A 24575-nucleotide genomic window follows, 5' to 3' on the forward strand; every position below is an offset into this window, starting at 1 on the left:
GAGGTATACTTGTTTGTATAGGTTTGTTGATTCTATACTTGTCTGTCATTATACTGCTGCAGTATTTTCAAAAATAATAACCAAAAGAACATTATTTTTAAATGTAGAAACATTTATTGTAATCATTTCACATGGAAATGACCTCTAAAATATGTGATGTATAATATTTTACAAAAAAGTAGAAAAAACATTCTTACTACATATTTGTACAATTCTTCTGATATAAAAAATTAAAGCTCATTTAATTCTCAAAAAACACTTTAAAAATACACTTCATATTGACAGTACAGTTCCCAAACATTATGTTGGGTATGTCAATAAAGAATTTATTACAAATCTGGATTATAAATAAAAATTGCACAATTCCTTTAACAACATGAAATGCACTTTACCCAAGAACACCTTAAAAAGAAGGCATTTCCTGTCTCACTTATTTAATTTTTCCCATTTGTGAAATATTATATATATTATTAATTTAAAATGCTCCAGCTCTAAACTAATTCAAAGTCTCTACAAGAAACTGATAAAGGAAATACTAATCAGTCAGTGTAGTTAGCAATCACCAGGTTCTGTATGATCTCCCTGAGCACCACTGATTTTCTAGGAAGCCAATACTTGATCTAGATAACATACTGTGTAATATCAATAGGATCGTGGGTCCCTTCGCACTGGAGACATTGAGCGAGCACGTGTTTTTGCACGTGTCGGGGATCGTGACCTCCTTGGAGTTGCTGCAAGTACCACACGAGCATCCTGATACCCACGGATAAATCCATCTTCCATGTCTTCTAGAGCACTCTCCAACCCAGCAGCAGTGATGGTATGTGCATGATGAGTTTGAATCAGTTTTTCTAGACGAGAAATGATTTCATAGTCTGGGATAGCCAAGGTATTTACATCCAGGCCCAACATTCTAGAAATCACCTGGCGAAGGTCCACCAACTGGAAAAAGAGAATATGTTTTGGTTAACTGACTGAAAAATCCCAGGGTTTTTGTGGACTGTACAATTTGTTTAACAGAGAGCATTGTTCTCGCACAACTGATAATTAGAATTTAGCTTGCAAGGATGGTTTCTTTTGTACATTTAATATTATCAAATGTGTTCTAGTACATAGTATATTTCTTATATTGATAAGCACCACGTTCTATTTTGACCCTTACCTGTCTTTCACGTTTAGATGTATCTTCCAAAAGCTGTTTAGTTGTGCGTAGTTCACTGGACAAAGCTTGTACAGTGTTTAATGAAGATGATTTCTTCTCTGCAAACTCGTTTTCAGTAGCTTCAAAATCATTTTTGAGGCCTGCAATTTTCTTTGCCTGCTTGTGTCGAATCTTTTCCAGTTCAGAAACAGTCTTTTCCAGGCCAGCTAGTTCCTTTTCTTGCTCCATGGTTTTAATCTAAGATAAAAAGTATACATATATACATTTGTACATATTTATCTAACTTTATTATACCTAACTTATTTCTTCAGATTAATGGGATTTTTTTAAAGTTAGTTTGAAATTTAAAACATAATAATGTAAAACATGAAAATACAATTTTTTGTTTTTATTTATTATATATATCTATATCATATACATTTATTATTCTCAGTGTTTACCTTGAGGTTAGTGCTGTCCATGAGTTGAGCTTTGAGGTCTGTGATCTCCACTCTAGCCTCCTGCAGCAGCACCTGGTACTTCTCATTTTGTTTCTGAAGTTTCCTCACACGGATGGTTTCACCGTCTCTTTCTTTCTCAAGTTCAGACCTCCCCACCAATTTTTCCTCCAAAGCAACTATCTTTTTGCGAAGCAGATCCATGTGTAGGTCTTTGCTCTCCAGCTGTTCTTTCATGGTTTTGATTTTGCGTTGTAGGTTGTAGATATGGGTGCTACGGTCAGCAAGAGCATCGGCTTCCAACTTCACTAACTGCTCTGCTCGTGTTAGGAGAGTCTCGCCATTCATGTCAAAACCAATTTCAGATGATATTCTGTCCATTTTCATCACTTCAGCCATCTTTTCCATAAATTTCAAATACTAAAATAAAAATTCAAAAATTAATATCAATATATATATACATATATCAGCAGCAGCTGAAAGGGCATTTGATTTGTTTTTGTTCTATCACCTCTTTAAAAATGACTTAAGAGATATATATCTGATTTGAATTTTTTCTGGGTTTTAAACTTACATTTTCTTTGTCAGTTCTCAGTCCATCTCTGAAGACTTCTCCTGCAGCCAAGTCTGCCTCATACTTGTGCAGTCTCTCAGCAATGTCTCTTCTCTCAACTTCTAATCTGTGAGCCCTATGTTCAGACTCCTTCTGCAAATCATACTGGTTCTGGAACTGCTCTTGTAGATTTTTTACTTTGCTTTCAAGGAGTTCAATGTGCTGAAAGAGGTAAATTAAAATATAATCATATTATACTATTAAAGTGACTCTATTTCCTCTCAAAAAGATAAAGACAAACATTGACATATATCAAATAAAAGAATCATGTGGTTTATTTCCATTCAAAATTCAATGACAACAAAATGTGTAATATTAAACTGTGTAATCTTACTGTATTAATCACTTTAGTTTCCAGCACAATTACTTACAGATTCTTTGTCCTTGTTAGCTGCTAGCAGTTGACCAATTTTGTCCTTAATGCTGTCCTCGCTTGGAGGCACAGTTCTGAAGGCATCACTGAGGATGGAAGCCAAGGTTTCTCTAAATGCATTGTACTGGGTCTGGTAGTTACGAACACTGAAGCTAGATTCCCTTGCCTCTCTATCCAAGTGGGAGAGACGTTTTTCTCTTTCATCCAGCTCATGACGCGTGGCATTCCATGCTCTCTGACTTGCATCCAAGCGTTCTTTTAGGAGTTTGATTTCTTGTTCAAGTTCTCTTTTGGACATAATAGCATTATCCCTCTCCTGAAACAGATGCATATAAAATTTATCTTTTAATTATATTTTTCATTTTCTCATGAATATAAAATGTACAAAAATAGTGCTTTCAAGTTAAGATAATTACACAAATGGCTCAGTACATCAGGATGGCACTGAAACCACGAGTTCTAAACATGTTTGTGCCATATACTGTTCACAATGTATAGAAAGATTCTAAATGGAAATCCTGCATTAACTCACCATTCTCAAGTTGTCCATCTCTACAGTGTATTTTGAGGAAGCATTTTGCTCTCTATTTACTTCAGAAACCAATCTCATGATTGTCTCTCTGCTGGCCTTGGTTTCCAATTCTGTGTTCTCGAGAGCTTCATGCAAGCTGGTAAGCTTGCCTTTCATGATGGCATTCTCTGCTATAATGTCTTTAGCCTATGAAAGAACAGGAAGGGTTTGAGCTATTTGTCTCTGAAACATACATCTACAGAAATTGCATTTCTGAAACCATCCGTGTGAGGAAACTTCTAGTAATGTATTACAAATATTTAATATTATGACTGAAATAAAATATTGATGCTTGACTATCAATGAAACACCAGAGAGAAACTTACCTTCCTGACCAAGATATCCACAGAACTTGGAGAAGCAGGAGAGATGCCATCCTCTCCTAGGGCGGACCCAATATGTGTCCATATTTCCTGGTATTTTTTCTCTGCTGCAGCTGCTTTCTGCTCTGCTTCCTCTCTCTCACTTAAATGACTCCTATGATTTAAATAAAAGGTATTTTATAAAATAAAAATAAAAAAGCACACAAGGGTCCTTATTTTTTTTACTTAAAACAATATAAACGGTGCCTTCAAAAATACCATTATAATTAAAGCTATATATACCTCAATCTTGATTCCAGCTCAACTATCCTGTCCTGTGCTTCTCTATTCTCTTTCTGCAGAGAAGAAATTGTCACTTCACAACGCCCTGCTGCAGCCTCCAGAGACCCACTTTGACTCTCTGCTTCATGGAGACGATCACGCAGAGACTGAACAAGAGACGAAAGCCTGGCATCATTCTCTTTATATTTCTCCACTTCCTTCCTGATTTCTTTTATTTTGTCATCTTTGGATTCAACTTGTATTTGCAGGTCTTTGTTCTGAAAAAAAAAATAAAATAAAAAATAAGTAAGATTCAGAGTATATGCATAATTACATCATACCCAATTACATAAAGTAAAAAATGATAATGGTAAAGATTTAAGAGTTCATGCTAAAAAAACATTTCAGGGGGGATTTATTAAACAATGACAAGAAAATTTCAAGCTTTTTTGTGAAGAGAAACTTAATGAGAAAAAGCTTTTAAATATTAACCTGTGCTTGCAGATGTTCCACTTTGACATGCAAGGCTGCTGCCTCCCCTCTTGCAGTTTCTGCAGACATCCTTTCAGCACCAAACACAGTCTCCAGCTAAAATTGATTAAAATTATGTATCTGACAAGTGGTTCAATTCCTCAAGGCTATATCAGTACATGGTGGAAATTATACTTCAGTACAGAATATCTTCAAATATAATACATTTTTGATTTTTTTTTTTTACTAAAACACATTCTGAAAATTAATCAAACATGTTACATAAGGACATAAATCAAATGATTTTAACAGTGAGTTGCTGGGGTGCTATTTGTCTAACACTGCTTAAGTCACTACTCAAACAAGCTGTTGACATAAGATCCATTCAGAGCCAATCAATATCTTTAACTGAACAAAAGCTACTGAATATTCATGATAACCTCGTTTTCAAATATGACCCTTAGAAGCCAACAGTGTTATGATCAATGTTCCACAACTATGGGAAATCAACCAAATACCATATCATTGACATGAATCCATATCTTAAAAAATTGAAAATAAAATGAATAGACTAAGTGTTAATTTCTTTTGCTAGAAAATGAATAACCAAAAACAATGTTTCAAAGTTAAAGATGGATAATGAAAAAGCATTATCTGGAATTCTGTTTTCAGTACTCAGTCACTAACATTATGACATACCTTTGCAATTTCAATGCTACGCTGTGATAGTCCTCTGCTAGAATTGGTAGCATCAACACTGAAAATAAAAAAATCAGATGTGAATAACACAAAAAGATTGACAATGGGACACACGTTGTAATTAATATAAATCCCCACAGATTTTAAAGTCAAATTATAATCTGTTCTGAACTGAATTCAGGGGCGTAACCAGGCATACGCACAGATGCACTGTGCGTACAATTTTTGAGCCAATCATGATATTATTCTCCATAAATTCAGTGTATTTTTCACGGAATATAATCCTGGGAATTTTCAAAATCTGTGCGTACAATTTTAAAAGGTCTAGTTATGCCCCTGGAATTTACTAATATTGCATTAATGATCCCATTCTGTGCACTTCCAATAAAATTGGAGTATTGTAACCTACAGTGTAACAGCCAATGCCGGTAAAACAGCAATTCACTTATTGATTTTTAAATCTCCAGGCACATACTGTACAAAATGTACTGTACATGTTATCCGTATGTTTTTCAAAACGACCAAAATTATTTCTAATTTATATTGTTCCAATATGTACATATACATATATGAAAAAAATAAAAGTTTCTCGAAGTCCTTACGTTGAAAGCTGAGAGATTAACTGATCCTTTTTAAGAAGCTCCTCCTTATACGACTTCACTTGATCTTGTAATTCCATAAGCATTTTCCTGTTCTGCGTCTGTGTGGTGGACGGAGAAGACGGCCTCCCGAAAGGAGAAGAAGGTCTGCCAAACAAAACAGGGCTTTCAACTCTTTCTCTGTATAAGCCTGATGGCGCGGTACCGCTGAACCTAACATGTGGGCGCTCATTGCTGAGTATCTCGTCTCCGAGTGATGAGATATGTCTCTGAGGGCTGCTTCCTCGACGTCTGATAGAGGGAAGGCCCTCGCTTACTATTTCCGAATCTCGGAGGTAACTAGCCATGGCTTGTTTGTTCTGGAAATAAATCTATATGTATATGTCCATTTGCTAAAAGTGCAATACGTTCTGTCTTTTCTGTCGCGTGTTAAAATGAGTGCCTCTAGTATTGGGACTCAAACAAAATAGCGCTCTCTTAGCAACAAGCAAACATGTAAATAGCCTTGCTTTCGTCACTACCGTCAGCAAAACTTGGTAACTCCATCGAACACCACCAGGGAAACGGAATGACAAGACAATGCTATTGATCGTTTTGTACAATTTAGTTTGGTCCATTGATATGTTTGATTGTGCCTGATACCAGGTAAAGTAAATATAGAGCAAAAAAAGTTATCATATATAGAAAGAAGATGTCTTCCATATATGCAATATTATGCTTTTCTTTATTTAATTAAAATCCAGCGCCCTCTATCGCCAGAAAATTTGCGAGAGGGAGTCGTCGGCCATTACAGGTAAGAAGATCTGAACGTGAGCCCACATTTTTGTAAGTATTTGACCGTATATGACATAAAACCGTACACATATGGTATCAAGTGAACTGCCAACACTTTTTTCACATAACTATATAGTCTGCGGATATGTTTGTTTTGTCATTCTCAGTGGCACATTAGCGGTTATTGCACGCTCAGCTATCACCTTGATCGGGTCAAACTAATCTTGTCTCCAAAGTACTTATATAAAACTTGATTTAATGCTTTCGCCTTTAAGACCAAAGTCTTATCTTTTAAATGACTTAAATCAAAAACATGTATCAGGTGGAAGACATGAAGAAAAATTAGATTAGAGTCATAATAACTCTTCGTTTTGGACAAAAATTGGATTTTCCTGGAGTAAACGGCAATTTTCCCGTACTTACCAATGGTCAACGACCCCATTCCTGCATTCAAAGTTAGTCCAGTGTTTTTTTTCCTAAACGTTTGTTTTTTTTTTTTTTTTTTTTTTTTTTTTTTTTGTTAAAATCTCTTAAGATCTCTTTTGTTAAAATCTCTGCTGTGCAGAATTAAGAGATTTTAACTGGCGGAGCCCTCTCTGACATTGCATTGTCACGCGATATCGAGCAATATTTTCTGGAGATTTACTTAAAACCGCGGGAAAAGCAGACAACAACAACACTATATAACAATAATGTAAGATTCATAAGATATATTTGTCTGATTGCTCAAAATGCTTTTTTATCTACAATGTGTGCAGTTCTGGGCTTTTCATTTTCCGACTCACTGTACAAAAACTAGCAACTTATGTCTGAGGATTGCATCATTTTCATATGGCGATAATGGCACCATATGTTTTTTTTTGGTCTTGAATCAACGCGAGAATCCGCGTGACACCCCAACGTCATTGGCAACAGATGCCTTGACGCCCCGGAAGAAAGGTATCGAAAGCCCTATTGACAAGCACAGATTTAAGTTCTACTACAACAACAGCTGTTTTAGTGGTAAAATACAATATGATATATTTTCATGCGTTGTTTACAATGTATTTCTTGCAGAATTTTGAATCTGAAATTCATGCTTTATGGCCTTGTTGATGATTTTTATATCTACGTCGTGTTAACGCATGAAAGCAAAGGCCTCAAAAAGTGTGTTATGAAAGCCAGTTGCCAACCGCGGTGTGGGAGCTGTCAAATTTTTAATCCTACCAACTAGTTTACCTATCAGCAGAGCTGACAGTTTGGTAATATCTGTCTGCTTGTCTACTAGTTTGGGCACTGTGAAATTAAACACGCGGAAAAATAGGTCAGAACGGGCTGCTGAACATGCATAATAGGTCGAAATAATGATGCAATATTTTTTTAAATTTTCCCTCCAGAAAGCAACTTGCTGTGCAGAATTGAGTGCAATATAAGGTCCATGAGCAATGTGATTATGGACCATTCTGTGGTATTTGGTCCACAGACCTTAAAATTTAAATAAAGACACCTACTTACAAAACCAGACACCACTAGACACCTGATTCCAAAAGAACTTTTAGATTTTGATGATTAATTATGATTTTATTGACTCTTTTATCTGGAAAACTTATAAAATAGTGTTTGGGAAGGATAATTGCATTTTTGAAATAGTTTTCATAATAGTGATTATTTTTAATAATGAAGGCTAAATACTTTAAATATAAACTGAATACATTTAGTCAAGTGCACTAAGATATATTTGATTATAAAAAATGGATGAATTAGGTATCTGAACCATAATTATAACTGTTTAATTTACAAAATTTTAAATTCATTTGAAAGCTCTTGTAAAAACAAATTCAATGAAGCATTGCACTTTAAGACATCATAAATAGTTCAAAAGTTATAGACAATTAACATTTTAAGAAATGACGCATTTTAGACCAATATCAGGGGAAATATGGCAGAACAGCCAAAATGCCATTTTTGAAGTTCTTTCATTTAAAAAATAATGACACAATAATCATGAAATTCAGAAAAAAGTAAATTTTTATATAGTACATGAAGTGTTTTTTTCCAAAGATTTATACTGAATATACTTCATAAAATTTAAATTGAAAAATTGAAATTTATTTAAATTTTGGCTTGTGTTTTGCTACTTACATATATCTTTAGTTACATATTTGCTTGTATCTCAAACAATTTTCCTGATATCTATTTCATGTTAGCTTTAAAATTATCAGAAGGGCACAGGCTTCCACAAACATGTGACATTAATCTAAATTTGTATTGCAAGAAAGTAAGTCAGTTAAAAAGAAACATCCATGAATAAATTGATTAAATTCACTGTAAGCTTCACATATTTCATTCAGTTCCTTTGTGAACCATGTTCGTCCATAGTTGTTGCTTTCTAAGTGAACATCTTGGCTAATCACAAACTTGGAATTGATATCATCAATGGCCCCAGAATAGGGGACTAACTACTCTAAGACCACATGCTCAACGAATTGGGCCAGGCTTTACAAATCCTGAGAACTAAAAATGGCGGACGTACATGAAACAAAAACCGCCTAATCTTTTAATAGTCTCTCCGCCTCTCACACACCTCCCCACACGTCGTCCCTGCGGGGTACAGTAATTAAATCCCAATTTAAGGACAAGTACTTAAAGGGATAATAACTCTTTGTTTTGGCCAAAAAATGAATTTTCCTGGAGTAAACAACCATTTTCCCATACTTACCAATAGTTAATGAATTCATTTTTACATTCAAAGTTAGTCCCTGTTTTTTTTCTAAAAAGTTTGGTTTTTTGTTATAATCTCTTAAGACATAAATTTCATGACGTCTGTGTACAATGTATCAACAAACAATGGGACAGTGTAGCCTGAGTGGTTAAAAGGTAAACATCCTTTTTTTTTCCAAACCTGACTCTCTGCAGCAGACTCTCTGAAACAAATGACCATTTTGACATCAATAACAACTTGCATTTCATTTGCAGATTTTATAGGATGATATTAAAGCACAGTATGCAGGTGTGATAATTTTGACAAGTATAAAAAATATTGTGATTTGTTGATCTTTTTCAAAATTTATTTGCAGACCCTTTGACTAGTTGGCACCACTCACAATGTCTTCAAATGTTCCAAAGAAGGAAGATCTTTCCCCAGTATCCCATGGCATAAAGGATGATTATATTGAATACTTGGAGAGATATAATGCCAGTTTGCCACCACCCACTGCCCCTCCAACTCACCATTCACATCCACTTATCAGAAGCCTGCCACAAGGTGTATGGTGGGGATACATACCAGAAGGGGACATCCCAGATAACAAATACTGGAGAAAACGGGTCCAATACCAAAAGGATTTTGGAGTAAGTATTGAAGGGATGGTCATCCCATCTTTTCACACTGTCTTCAAAAAATTGTGTTTTCTTTGATTTCAAAGTAATAAATAAGGAGTAGTTTTAGTGCGATAATGACCTTTGTGTTCATATTTATTTATGAATTTAAATTTTTAATTATTATGTACAGACACAGATGTGTCTGTACATATTGCCATCACCTGCGTCAGTCGTCGCTGTCGCCGTCCCCGTACACATTTATCATTAACACGATTAGTGGAAGACAGTTTTACTTTTTGGCTTTATATTTACAGAGCTGATGAATATTCATAAAACGCAGGTCAAGTTCAAAAATCGTCATGATCGGACCACTATTTTAGTAGTTATACTGTTTTTTTCGCTTTTCAGCATATATGCAACACTGTTAACACAATATAAGAAAAACAGATAGGCCAATTGTCATGAAACTCACAGGAGGGTTAATCTTACTAAAACGCAGGTTGAGTTTGAAAATTACATTAATTGGGCCATTATTTTAGAAGTTATGCTGTTTTTTCACATTTCCTCAGATTCAGTTCCTAGGCATGTTAACAGTCTCATCATTGAACTAATAAGATACGTAAAAGTGTTTGTTTGACATTTCCTGCATCTTTACAACATTGTTAGTTGATTTTGTAAAAATGATGGTAAACTTGTTATCGTGTATTGTGTAATAAAGTTTCAAAAATGGAAATAAACTCATATCATTGCAGTTTGTCAGATTCAATCATTCACTATGTTCAGAATCTCAGAATGGAAGAAATTGGACATTTAACACTGCTCTATTGATATTTTTCCCATCTCATCAATTTTCTTAGTTGATCATATAAAAATGGCAGTAAACTGTTAATTTTGTTTTATGTTGAAAATTGTTAAAAATGAAAAAAAAAAAAACATTTCAGAACAGTGCTGTCTTGTTTACATTTTGGCATTTTCAAGTTGTGACTTTGAAGTTCCATGGGCCTGAAGACCTTTGGTAGTCACATTTTCTGAATATCCATGATACTAATATTTTATTATTAAAAATTGATGGTCATTATGCTGTTAAAAATTATGTAATATTGCGTCAAAATTTGGAAAAAAAAACCTATTTTGGGCACTGCTCCCATGATGGCCATTTAAGAAAAACAATGTCACTTCAGAATCCCAGAATGGAAGAAATTGGACATTTAACACTGCCCTATTGATATTTTTCCCATCTCATCAATTTTTTTGGTTGATCGTTTAAAAAATGGCAGTAAACTGTTAATTTTGTTTTATGTTAAAAATTGTTAAAAATGAAATAAAAAAAAAAAACATTTCAGAACAGTGATGTCTTGTTTACATTTTGGCATTTTCAAGTTGTGACTTAGAAGTTCCATGGGCCTGAAGACCTTTGCTAGTCACATTTTCTGAATATCCATGATACTAATATTTTATTATTAAAAATTGATGGTCTTTATGCTGTTAAACATTATGTAATGTTGCATAAAAATTTGAAAAAAACCTACTTTGGGCACTGCTCCCATGATGACCATTTAAGAAAAACCATGTCACTTACTGTTCTCAAACAGTAAAGTAAATATATATAGATATGTCTGTACATATTGCCATCAACTGCGTCTGTCGTCGCCGTCATTGTTGGTGCCGGCGCCGTGCACTTTCATTGTAAACACGATAAGTGGAAGGCAGTTTTACTTTTTGGCTTTATATTTACAGAGCTGATGAATATTCATAAAACGCAGGTCAAGTCAGAAAATCAGCATGATCGGGCCATTATTTTAGAAGTTATGCTTTTTTTTCACATTTCCTCAGATTCAATTCTTAGGCATGTTAACAGTTTCATTATTTAATTAATAAGATACGTAAAAGTGTTTGTTTTACATATCCTGCATCTTCACAACATTGTTAGTTGATTTTGTTAAAATGATGGTAAACTTATTATCATGTATTGTATAATAGAGTTTCAAAAATGGAAATAAACTCATATCATTGCAGTTTGTCAGATTCATTCATTCACTATGTACAGAAACTCAGAATGGAGGAAATTGGACATTAAACACTGCTCTATTGATATTTTTCCCATCTCATCAATTTTATTAGTTGATCATATAAAAATGGCAGTAAACTGTTTATTTTGTTTTATGTTAAAAAATTGTTAAAAATGGGAGAAAAAAAACATTTCAGAACAGTGCTGTCTTGTTTACATTTTGGCATTTTCAAGGTGTGACTTTGAAGTTCCATGGGCCTGAAGACCTTTGCTAGTCACATTTTCTGAATATCCATGATACTAATATTTTATTATTAAAAATTGATGGTTATTATCCTGTTAAACATTATGTAATATTGCATCAAAATTTGAGGAAACCCCTATTTTGGACACTGCTCCCATGATGACCATTTTAGGAAAACCATGTCACTTACTGTTCTCAAATTTACAGCAGTAGGACACATACTGTCGAAAAGCGGTGTACTTCGGCACATCATGATTGTTGTTTTGCTACGTCCGCGTAACAAAATAGCCCGAGAACGGCGACTCGTTGAAAATGTGTACGTTACACGTAAATCTATATTGCAAAAAATCTACAGTGGCTTGAACTTTTATATTTTAAAAAGTGAATAAGCATTTGTTCTTCTGTCGCAAATTAGCATAGTTTTACCAATAAACCGTAAAGAATTCTTTCCACCGCGTCCTGAATACAGAGGACGGAATTTTTTTCAGAACCAAAAACGCAAATGTCTAGGGAGGGACTATAATGCGATAAATTTGTTTACAAATATAAAATTCGCTTAAATTGCGAAAAAAGATTGCTTAAGTATAAAGGTTTTCAATTTTTAAAGGAAAATCCCGCACACTCTTTGGTTTGTCAGTCTCAACCGAAAATCTGGGAAGTTGTCAAAATCAGCAGAAATTTACTCCCGCGCAAAACCATCGAATAAAATACCCATTTTTGCCGTCATTCAAGCAAATAAACACCTTTATTCACTCTAAAAAGTTTCAAACTAACCTCAAATTTCACATAAGGTGCTATGATCCACACTTTTGTCCTAAGCAGCAGACTACTGACCTTGAACTGGTTTGATTCGTAAATATCATGTGACAGAAGTCATGTGACATGCTGATTGGGCCTTCAAATTATGCATTTCTTAAGTCCAGTGTGATCACAAATAAGGTTTTCAGTTTATTAGGGCAATGATTGCATGAAATAATAAAAATACAACTTAAAATTAATGCCGAAGAACCAATTTTGCCTCTCGTTTTGCGGGAGTTTGTCTGACCTATTTTCATTGGAAATCCCGCAATTTTATCACGAGGGTGGACAGGTGGAGTGAATTGTGCGGCCAGTTTCGAATTGCACCAAAACTTGCGGAAATTTGTGACCCACACATGTAAACTATATATGAAGATTATAATGAGGTAGGTATAGATTTTCAAAAGAATTCAGAAGTTATACTTTATACGAAAAAAGTGTATGCCTTCCCCCCAACTTCAAGATCATGTTCGGTATATATAGTACATTTGGATATGTCCAAGTTGTAAGTTATAGTATACAATGTATCATACATGTAGTTTTGTTAATAGGGGGTGTTGTTCATTCTGCACTGTGTGACCTACCCCGACTCATTTACATCACTTTAGTCAACAGATTTACTTAATTTTTGGCAAGTCTGAATAATGATACGAAAGCAGTTTACCAGCGCGAGCACCTGCCAAGATTCATTTGATAAGTATACGGGGTACATATTTAATCTTCAATTATACACTTCTAATTGTTATACAGCTATATCTCAAAGTACATTCCACAATACAAATCTACAGTAGAAAATTTTTGAGCATCATCATATTAGTTCCCAGGAAAGCATTATTATGTAATTCATAGTAAACTTTGTAACGGTGCCTTATGTACCCCCAGTACCATTAACTATGTGTGGATCGGTTGTGGTCTTCTGTAGTAAGTTTTGATACGTTCTCAATTTATGTAAATGAAAATGTTTATCTTTAACCATGGTCTCTAATAATTTATGTTGTAGTGGTATTTTTTCATTGCAGGTGAAAATGAAGAGTTTCATGCAAGTAACAGGAAAAGTGGGTGCTACATAATGTGAAAGTGATCATGATGATATCAATAACGCAACCTTTGTTTATGTATTTATTTCTATACCTCTATTGATAGAGATATGCAAGATATATTTACTGAGTGTTTGGACAGATCTAAAGCAACTAAAGGCATAGACTTGAAAGTAATTTTTCAATAAAAGTTGATAATTGCAGAAAACCAATAGCCCATGGTTTACCACTTAATTGTTGGCTTATAATATTCAAAAAGAAAGACAGCAAAGGAATGGAAAAAGAAAAAGAAAACAAGGGAAACAGACATTTTGCAGTTTAGTATACATTAATCATGCCCTCTCTAAGAATTCATGATTTTGTAAAAAAACATGCAAAATTATAATTTTGTGATTAATGTTGAAAATGACACTATCTTTAAATAATAATTATAAACATTATGAGACATGATCACAAAGCTTAAATATGCTTTGTGACATTTTTCTTTTCATTTTCTTTCATATAGTAAAACTAGTATTCGCTGTAACAAGAAAGTCCATGTGTTTTTAAACAGCCGGTTGTACTTGATAATAAATGCAAATTAAGTGCCCTGGTTATATACAATGTCTTCAAATATTTTAATTGCCAAATGCCTACAGAGAAGTTCTTTAACATAAAACAATCAAAAACTGCATTTATAAATTATATCACTGACAATGCAACACATGGTGTAGATTGTAACAGCATGATGCCTTGGTTTTGAAGGTGGATTTATTAGTATCATCATGTCAATTTATTATTTTTTTCTACTATTATAACTTGCCAGATAAAATTGTTCAACATGTTTCAGTATGTTGTATATGTTGAATAAAGGATTTTAAAGAAATATATGCTTATTAAAAATACTTATCTGCCAATTAAAATGAAGAAAACAATCCACTTATCTTATCAATGTCACATAAAACGCAGATAACATTTAGAAATACATATATTAGCCAATTTAAGCTTGCACATTTACCACTGAAAATTTTGACCAGCTCCTTAGATATTGTTTTTGTACAAATATCAGTCGTAACATCGTAAAATGGAATTAGGACTAAACCTTATACAAACAGTAACATATATCAACATAAAAATAGAATTACCGACCATATTTAAAACAAGTATTCCCCAAAGTGCAAATAGGTGAAAATGTAAACAAACATTCAGTTGGGCTCGTCTTGGCCGATGCATGACGTCAAATCCTGAATTTTACACTATCTTCCTACGAAAACAGCTGAGGCATTTGTTTACATGGATAGATTTGAATAAAAATTTAGCCACACAATTATGGCTTTTAAACACATTATACAGGCTCTGGAATTTCCCGCACACTCTCTAGTTTGCAAATTTTAAGGAAAGTTAAGATGTTGCCAAGGAAAAATGTCACCGCGATGTGTGAGTTTGGCAAACATAAACTCGGTCAAATGAAACATTTCAAAATAAAATATTACATGGGTATGAAGCTTAAATACCCAATTAATATAACATCTGATTGGAAGTATTAGATATTTACTTCTGCAGATAATATTGACATTTTTCGGTCAAATTTCCACTGTTTCACAAAACGAACGCGACGTAACGTAATGGCGCGTGAAAAAACGATGTAAAAACCCTACGCCGTGACAGTATGTGTCCTACTGCAGGAAAGAAACATGGGACTAAAATACAGTTTCATTAGGCAATGCAGTCTGTTTGGTAATTCTTTCTGGCAGTTAAACAGTTTTTTGTGGAAATTAAATTTTTCACATATTGGCATTTTCAAGGTGTGACTTTGAAGTTCCATGGTCCTGAAGACCTTTGCTAGTCACATTTTCTGAATATCCATGATACTAATATTTTATTATTAAACATTAATGGTCATTATCCTGTTAAACATTATGTAATGTTGCATCAAAATTTGAGGAAACCCCTATTTTGGGCATTGCTCCCACGATGACCATTTAAGGAAAAACATGTCACTAACTTACAGGAAAGAAACATGGGACTTAGGCTTCGTTCACATGCAATGTCTATTTTCTAAATTCTATTTTCTATTTGCGGTATGTCTTATGATCACGGTCTGTGGCCTGAATATCCCGCGGCGTAATTACTGGCAGCGCGAGCCAGTTACTATAAGTTACTATAAGTAACTGGCTCGTGCTGCCAGTAATTACGCGGCGGGATATTTAGGGCACAGACCGTGATCATAAGATAGCGCAAATAGAAAATAGAAATTAGAAAATAGACATTGCATGTGAACGAAGCCTTAAATTAAGCTTCAGAGGGCAATGCAGTCTATTTGGTAAATTTTTCTGGCAGTTAAACAGTTTTTTGTGAAAATTTAATTTTTCACATATTGGCATTTTCAAGGTGTGACTTAGAACCTCCAGGGGCTTGAAGACCCATGCACATTTTCTGAAAATCCATGATACGTATATTTTATTATTAAAAACTGATGGTCTTTATGCTGTTAAGCATTATGTAATATTGCATCAAATTAGAAGAAAACACAATTTTCGGTGCTGCTGCTATGATGACCATCATGGGAAAACCATGTTACTTATGATTGTCAAACTTTCAAAATAGAAACACAGGACTAAAATGCAGCTCGTGTTAGAAAAGCAGTCTAATTGGCTTCTTTTTCTGGAAGTTATACATTTTAGTGAAATATTCATTTTTATCATGTTGGCATATTCATTGTGGGACTCAGAGCTCCCATGGACATGAAGCCAAATGGTAATCAAATTTTCTACATGTCCATGCTATTTAAAGTCAATAATCAAAAATTATTCTGTAATTTATTATGTTATGTTACAATTGACAAAAATCTTTTTGCACTGCTACTACAAACATTTTGAAAAGAAAACTGTGTTACTTATTATTATTTTCAACTTACAAGTATGATTTTTAGGATTGGCATGCAGTTCAAAATTAGAAAGCCGGCTCAATTGGGTTATCATTTATTATTGAATTTATGCAGTTTTGTGTAAAATTTTCATTTTTCTCATTCTGGCATTTTCAAAGTGTGAACTTGAACTCCCATGGGCCTGAAGCCTTATGCTTGTTACACATTTTACCCACATTGGTATTACCTGTTGAGCATAATTAAAATTTGATGTTGAATTTTCAGTTAAGCATAATTAGTACCACCAGCGTGTACGCTGGCGGTACTCATGGTTTTAGTCCCGACCCGTGTCGTACGGCTCCGTTGGCTCCGCCGGCTCCGCCGGCTCCGTGTTCTGGCGCCGGATACAAGTCACCGTTACCGCTTCTCCTCCTACACTGCACGGACCTGTGTCCCCATCTCTGGGATTTAGGTTACATATAATCTCAACTTGAACCCCCTGTTTTTTTGGTCTCAGTCGGTGCATTGGCCTGGGCGTGACGTTCATGGAAATGCACCCTTGTCAAAATTTTTGAAAATTCAATGCCAAATATCTCCCAAACTGAAGGAATTATGGGAAAAATTACTATAGAAGTCTGACCGAAAGTCATATATGAGGATTTCAAATATGCCTTTGGATTTGACCTTTGACCTTTATTTCAAGGTCAAACGGGCCAAAATTTTCTAAAAATGGGACTTTTTTTGCAGATTTTTTTTTTTGCATTTTTATTTGTGCCGAATTTCAGAAACTACACAGGCTTAAGCACTCATATTATGATGAGGGAATGCAATTAGGGACTCCTTTCAACTTTGGGAGTTTGGGGTCAATCGGTGCATTTTCATGGGAGAAACGGTCATAAGATGCTGAAACTGAAAACTCTCCCTAATTCTGGAACCGTAAATGCTAGAGACCTCTCGTTTTTTGCATTTTGTAGAGCTTGTCAAGCACAATACTGGAAGTGGTGTCCGTTTTTTTGTTTGCGATACGGCCAAGGAGTTGCGCTATATCAAAAAGCACATCTGAGCAATATTCAGTGGTGAAAATAAAATGTGAAATGCTCCAAAAGTAGCAGAGATACACCCATAGTTACTATTGAACTTGAATAGGAAGTCATATACTGGCAATCTGTGACCTTGAAGTTGACCTTTGACCTACTTTTCACCATGAACTGAACTTTGCAATTTTTCCATCCATTATATCTCCAAAACTAGCAGAGGTACACCCATAGTTACTATTGAACTTGAATAGGAAGTCATATACTGGCAATATAACTGTGACCTTGAAATTGACCTTTGACTTTCTTTTCATGATGAACTGCACTTTGCACATTTTCTGGCCTTAATATTTCCAAAACTGGCAAAGATATTCCCATAGTTACTATTGAACTTGAATAAGAAGTCACATACTGGCAATCTACATGTAACTGTGGCCTTGAAATTGACCTTTGACCTACTTTTAACCATGCACTGAACTTTCCAATTTTTCTATCCCTTTTATCTCCAAGACTAGCAGAGATACACCCATGGTTACTTTTGAACTTGAATAGGAAGTCATATACTGGCAATCTAACTGTCAATTTGAAATTGACCTTTGACCTTCTTTTCACCATGAACTGAACTTTGCAAACATCTATCCCTTACATTTCCAAAACTGGCAGAGATAGGCCTATTTCTTTCTTTCAGTATATATGGAACACAGATAACACATTTCAAAGAAAACTGACAAGCTTATTGTCTTGAAATTCAGCTTGATCAGACAATTTTTATAAAAGTTGTGCTGTCTTTTGCTTTTTTTTTTTTTTTTTTTTTTTGGGGGGGGGGCATATTTCTTGTCTTGTTTATTGCATTTTGAAGAGCTTGTCAAACACAACACTGAACACTGGTGGTTGTTCCTGTTTGTTTTTGGTTTTCTGTACGATTGCGCTTACTCCAGCTGGTGGTACAATATCCGGAGGCGGTATCGCCTCTCTGATCCTCTAGTGTACTTTTGCATCGGAATTGACAGTAGCCTCTTTTGTGCATTGTTATTTTCTGCTTTTTGTCTGTACATTTGACAGCTTTGCTGCCTTGTTTTGTATTTATAAGTGTTTTTTCCTCAGATTTAATCCTTAGGCATGTTAACAGTCTCATTTTTGAACTCATTAGAAATGTAAAGGTGTTCTTTTGACATTTTCTGTATCTTAACAATATTGTTAGTTGATTATATACAAATGATGGTAAAACTGTTATTGTGTAATAAAGTGTCAAAAATGGAAATATCTTTACAATTTGTCAGATTCAATCATTCACTATGTTCAGAATCTCAGAATGGAGCAAATTGGACATTTTAAATTATATAAATTTCTATTGATATTTTTCCTATGTCAACAATTTTCTTAGTTGATCATTTAAAAATGACGGTAAATTGATTATTTTGTTTTATGAAAAAAGGTGTTGAAAATGGAAAGAAAATCATTTCACTACAGTTACCTCTTGTTTACATTTTGGCATTTTGAAGGTGTGACTTTGAACTTCCATGGCCTTGAAGACCTTTCCATGTCACTTTTTCTGAATATTCATGATACTTTTATTTTATTATTAAAAATTGATGGTTATTATGCTGTTAAGCATTATGTAATATTGCATCAAAATTGAAGACAACCCTATTTTGGGCACTGGGCACTGCCTCCATTGTGACTATTAAGGGAAAACTATGTCACTTATCTTCTCAAACTTACAGAAAAGTACCATAGGACCAAAATATAGCTTCAACCTGTCTCATCGGTTAACTTTTCTTGAAATTATATAGTTTTTTGTTAGAATTAAAATTTTCACATATCCACAATTTAAAGGTGTGACTTTGAACTTCCATTGGCTTGAAGACCTTTGCTAGTCACATTTTCTGAATATCCATGATACTTTTACTTTATTACTAAACATTGATGGTCATTATGTTGTTAAGCATTATGTTATATTGCATAAAAGTTGAAGAAAACCCTATTGTGGACACTGCTGCCATGATGACCATTAAGAGAAAACCATGTTACTTAAGATGCGTAATGAAAAGTTTATTCATAGGACTGAAGTGCAGCTTGAGTTTGAAAATCAGTGTGATTGTTTTCTGTTTTGGAAGCAATACATTTCTATAGAGTGCTGTATGGTGGTACTGTATATGGATGGTAGTCAGTATGTAAGTGTCCCTTGGGTAATCACTAGCTAAATTCAGGGCTATTAAGTCACTTGCCTCATTAACTTTCAAGTGGTCATTAAATGAGATTGCATAAAACACACGTTGAGATTTCCCTGTAAAGTCCCATAGGTTTAGCTTTCTTAACTATGTCACAAAACTAGGAATCAGTGATAATTATGCAGGTTAATGTTGTTTAATATTGCAAATAAGTTTACAGATGAAAAAAATGCCAACATTAATGCTATAGATGAATAACACTGCCTTATTATTCTCAAACTCAATGGGGTTATTCATATCATGTCAATACAGTAAAGGCCCAGTCACAATGTCGGCGATCTGTCGGGGATTAGTTTTGGCCGGGGGTCGTCGTAGAAAATAAAGAATCCTTGAACAATCCTAGCAATAATCCTAATAAAAGTGGAGCAGTCACATTGTCTGAGTTTTTTTCAAGGATTTTGACCCGGTTTTGTCGAAAAATCGTGGGCTCCGATGCAACGATATCTGCGAGCGTCTTTTCTCGTAATTTTTTTCCCCCTGGGTATATGTGGTTATATATGGGTATATATTCGGAGGACGCCTCCGATTAATCGTAGGTCATCGGAGATTGTGTCTGGGATGCCCAAAATGTGTGAAAAATCTTGCGAGCAATCTTAAAATTTTAAGTTCAAAGTTGGGGACCGCGACGGGTGTGGCGATGTCTAAAAAATCTGCAACAACCCGCAGGCGTCCGGAGAGTGCCTCCGACGGGTGCAAAATCGAGAGAGCTGTCTCAAGATTTTGTTAAAATTTCCCGGGTTTTACCCATCCCCGACGCATTGCAACTGATTTGTGACTGGGCCTTAAGATTAAACGTTTGAATAGCAGCTTTATTGGAATTTTTCATGTTTTATTTTTAATTTTTTAAAATTATTTTTCAAACAGTAGCATCTTCAAGATGCGACTTTTAACTCCCATCTACCAGAAGCTCTGTGCATTTTTTGTATTTCCACTTGAGCAGTTGCATTGGTTTTTGTCTTTAAACATTATGTAATATTATTTTATGCACTGTCATAATTTTTCACATATTGAGATTTTCATTATGTGAATTTGAACTCTCACATATGGTCCTGAAACTGTAATCTTATTGACCATGTTACCTGTTGTGCATGATTAAATTTCAGTGTTGATTGACTGTGCTGTTATAAGCATTATTTATTATTGTATCAAAATTGACGACTATGATATTACTATTTTTTGTCTAATTTCAGTGGTCTTTAAACCCAGGAGAGCTTAAACAGACATGGAAGCCCCGCATCTATATTCCATATGTAATTGGATTTGCCTTATTTGCGGCCTACAGATTCTATATGGTTTTGAGTCCTGAGAGGCAGAAGGTTTTAGTTAACAGGTAAATATCTGTGATCTCCACAACTAAAACAAATACGTCCAAGGCTACCGTTTTACTTGAATGAGCTTAATCTTCATGATGGTTAACTCTTGGCAGTAACGCTGCTTCATTCTTGTATTTAGAAAAAATATGTTCCAAATCTGCTTTGTTCAGAATTGTCCGAGAGTACCAGGCTCTCATTTTTGCAATAACCACTGTTTTAGATTTCAGACTGAACTATATACAACTGCATATATACTACCTTTGTCTATCTTTTTCAGGACAAAGGATAAAGAGGACAAGAAAAATTTTGTTGACAAAATTTTCAAGGGTTATAAATCTGCATGAGAAAGCTACACGGGATGATAAAGATTTTTGTTTGAAGTTTACACAAGCTATTGAATATTAATGTGTCATTTCACTGTTTGGAAAAGAAGTAGAAAATTGACATTCGTTGTTTTACCTTTGTCTGATCAGTCTGTTTACTACTTGTGGTTGAAATAAAATGCACGTGAAATGTTTATGGTGTACTTTGTTTGATTTCTAGTACCACTAGCGTGTATGCTGATGGTACTCATGGATTCAGTCCCAACACGTCTTGTACGGCTCCATGTTCTGGCGCCGGAAACAAGTCATCCTTACCACTTCCACTTCTCCACCTCTTAGACCACAACCCAGCAGGCATAGTTGCGTTGGATCAACGTTGAAAACGGGTTGATACGTTGAATTGCCGTTGATCTACCTAAATTCAACGTCAAATCAACGTTGATCCAGCCACGTCGAAACACCGTCATAATGTGACGTTGACTCAACGTTGTATTTTGGTCAATGACACAACCTTGCAGTTATGGATTGTAATTTAAAACATTTATTATTGAAAACGTGATACTTTGTTTATTAATACTGTAAATAAATTTATCAAAACAATAACAAAATGGTTTTAAAGTAAAATTGACAGTTGTTTTGTGTCTTTAGTTAACTAGTGAATTTTCTTAACTTGTTATTCAGAAATACATTCCAATAAACTGAATTGCTTGAATATAATCACTAGGCGCATTTCGCTGAGTGTTAACAAGATCTAGCGAAACATTTTATCGCCACGCGTTCAAGTCTGATAAATCAGGAGATTTTTAATCTGAATCGGAGAATGTCCCTAGATGGGGAGATCTTCGAGGAATTTAGTCTGTAAAATGTGAAGGCTAGCATAGATTATCATACAATGAATGGTATCATACGTGCCTTAGATCTTCAGTGTGTGCAATAACGAGTGACGCAAAAACGGCAAAATGTAAGCAAGGAGGGGTGTATTTGTTTATGGGGGGGGGGGGGGGGGGCAGTTAGTGCTATTTGTTTGTGTAGTTGGCTAAAATAAGATAGTCCAGAATAGTGTACGTACACGTTTACGTAGTTGAACATGGAAAATATTTCTACTGATAATAAAAAAACAGGCTAAAAACGAAATAGAATGTTTAGAAATTTAAACTGTTACTCTGGTGGCATTGCGTCATGGCTATGAATCTGACATGGAGTTTAGTCCGAAATATTAGTGAATTTAGAATTAATAGCTTAAACGTTAATTGACATCTGCCCTAATTTGTCAGATAACAAAAAATGTCGGTGATCCAAGCGGAGGATATGCTTCCTGAAGGTAGGGGCGACGAACGGCGACGATGTTTTTCTTAACAACTTACCTGCCTGACAGTGCACCTGTATAAGTTACGAAAATGTCCTTTTCAACAGGCGTATTTTATTAATTAGATTATGTCACAAATTTAATTTATGATAAGACATTAGATGAAGGCATTGTACGCAACCAGACCTGCAGAATGCTGGGAAAACTACATTGCTGCGATGAACTAAGCTACCAGAGGGCTGCGATTTTATGAAGAGCGAAAGCGCAGGCTTCGTGAAGGTCAACACTACAGATCACCGTTTATTCAACGACTTATTTTTCATACAAACTCACAAGAAATTATATTCAATTTTCCGTACTGATCACACATTATTTGTTTTTGTTCTATTGTCTTTTGGGTGATTAGCTCGTGGTAGAAACATTGAATTACATCGTGTAATGAACTCATCAAACCAAACTGTTTTATCTGTCGCGTGCCCTCTTTTGCCTACTTTAAAACAGCTCCTACTCTTGTTGCGTCTTAAGAAAATGAAACTTGTGGTCAATACATCCCATCATATACTTTTTTATTCTCTTACCACGAAAAGCAAATAGTGAAAGATATACATTTAAGATATTAACTTAACGATACATTTTGTAATAGCTCACAATCAGTGTAGATGGACCTTGAATATAAAGTTATTTATTGCAAAATAAATTTATATGTGATTTTACCTCTGTCGTTTGTGTTATTTCAAACAAAATGATTTCCTGAAAGGCCAACTTTAAAATGTATGTCTTTTCAGCAAAATAATGTAATTTAATACAACTATGAGTAATGTATTTATTTAAAGTACGACCGTATATGCAATGGGCCATGTGGGATTATAATTGCATACCTTGATGCAAAACAGTCTATCGTTTCTTCGAGTCCCTTTAATTAGTGTATTATAATACTCTTTACCCTTTTCATTTGACACTGTCTCTGTTTCTCTCCCTTTTTCCTTTCTCTTGTAAGGAGGGTAAAAAATTAAGCACTCAAAATATGCATCACCAATCTTCAGAAAAGAATGAGTGAATGAACCATTGGGCTGGCCCACAACGTCCGACACAGCAGAATAAATCAAATAACAGCTTTTACAGATTTAACTGCAGTTAGCTGTATAGTGTCGCTATATACATAATCCGCTGCACGCGCGAAGCTGTTGAACAAAAGGATAGTTCTCTATGGAAGACCTTTTGTTTACATAAGTACTCTAAGGGGGCGTGCCTACCCAGGCGACAAGAGGATTAGGTTAGTCACTATATTCCGTCAAAATCGTTTAGCGACCCTATCATTATCACACTACCTCTATTGTATTTTCTGACGTTATAATTTTATCTAATCTTCTTATGTTAGATGGAATAAATGCACACATACATAATCTTATGACGGTACATCATCTACACATAGCGGTGCGCGCGGTTCCTGTCATATCAGGCGCACTTTTTCTGCAAAAGATGAAAAAGGCTAATAGCAGAGAGTTTTAGGTGATGACGCCATTGCACTTGCACACACACACACACACACACACACACACACAAATGATAATGTACATGTAAATTATACACCTTTATTTGATTGCGTAGGCCTACATTTATAAAACTAGATGGTGTCGATGGGTAACCATCGCATATCCCCGCACTTCCCCATATTATCAACAGCAGCTCACCCAAGGGACCACTTACCACACACGCATGAACACAGGCACGTACGCACACACATACACACACATCACTGCTTCATCCAAAGGTATTTAAAAATATAAATGTAAAAAAAATCTTCCTACGACATGCCAGGATAAAAGCAGCAGGCTCTCTTCCCCGAACCTGCA

The 24575-nt window shown here is 34.8% G+C and overlaps 2 protein-coding genes across 3 annotated transcripts; one reads left to right on the top strand and one right to left on the bottom strand.

Moving 5' to 3' along the window:
* Positions 1-104: 104 nt before the first annotated feature.
* On the bottom strand, positions 105-6043 carry LOC106171087 (coiled-coil domain-containing protein 170). The gene is made up of 11 exons (XM_013551222.2): positions 5513-6043; positions 4911-4968; positions 4233-4328; positions 3762-4018; positions 3483-3633; positions 3118-3303; positions 2584-2901; positions 2174-2374; positions 1603-2019; positions 1163-1399; positions 105-942 (listed from the first exon to the last, which is right to left on the bottom strand). Exons 1-11 carry the CDS (start codon positions 5854-5856, stop codon positions 643-645), a joined length of 2565 nt encoding a protein of 854 aa, XP_013406676.2. The 5' UTR covers positions 5857-6043; the 3' UTR covers positions 105-642.
* A 195-nt stretch (positions 6044-6238) lies between these two features.
* On the top strand, positions 6239-21610 carry LOC147763451 (uncharacterized). Of its 2 annotated transcripts, none has more exons than XM_087006261.1 (4): positions 6239-6302; positions 9340-9613; positions 20971-21110; positions 21371-21610. In XM_087006261.1, exons 2-4 carry the CDS (start codon positions 9368-9370, stop codon positions 21435-21437), a joined length of 453 nt encoding a protein of 150 aa, XP_086862387.1. In that variant the 5' UTR covers positions 6239-6302; positions 9340-9367; the 3' UTR covers positions 21438-21610. The 2 variants fall into 2 exon arrangements, with proteins under 2 accessions (XP_086862387.1, XP_086862386.1); XM_087006260.1 differs by having other exon boundaries at positions 6246-6334.
* Positions 21611-24575: the final 2965 nt, after the last annotated feature.

The sequence above is a fragment of the Lingula anatina genome, chromosome 2 (genome assembly GCF_051362555.1).
Source record: "Lingula anatina isolate TDL-2025a chromosome 2, LinAna3.0, whole genome shotgun sequence".
NCBI lineage: Eukaryota > Metazoa > Brachiopoda > Lingulata > Lingulida > Lingulidae > Lingula > Lingula anatina.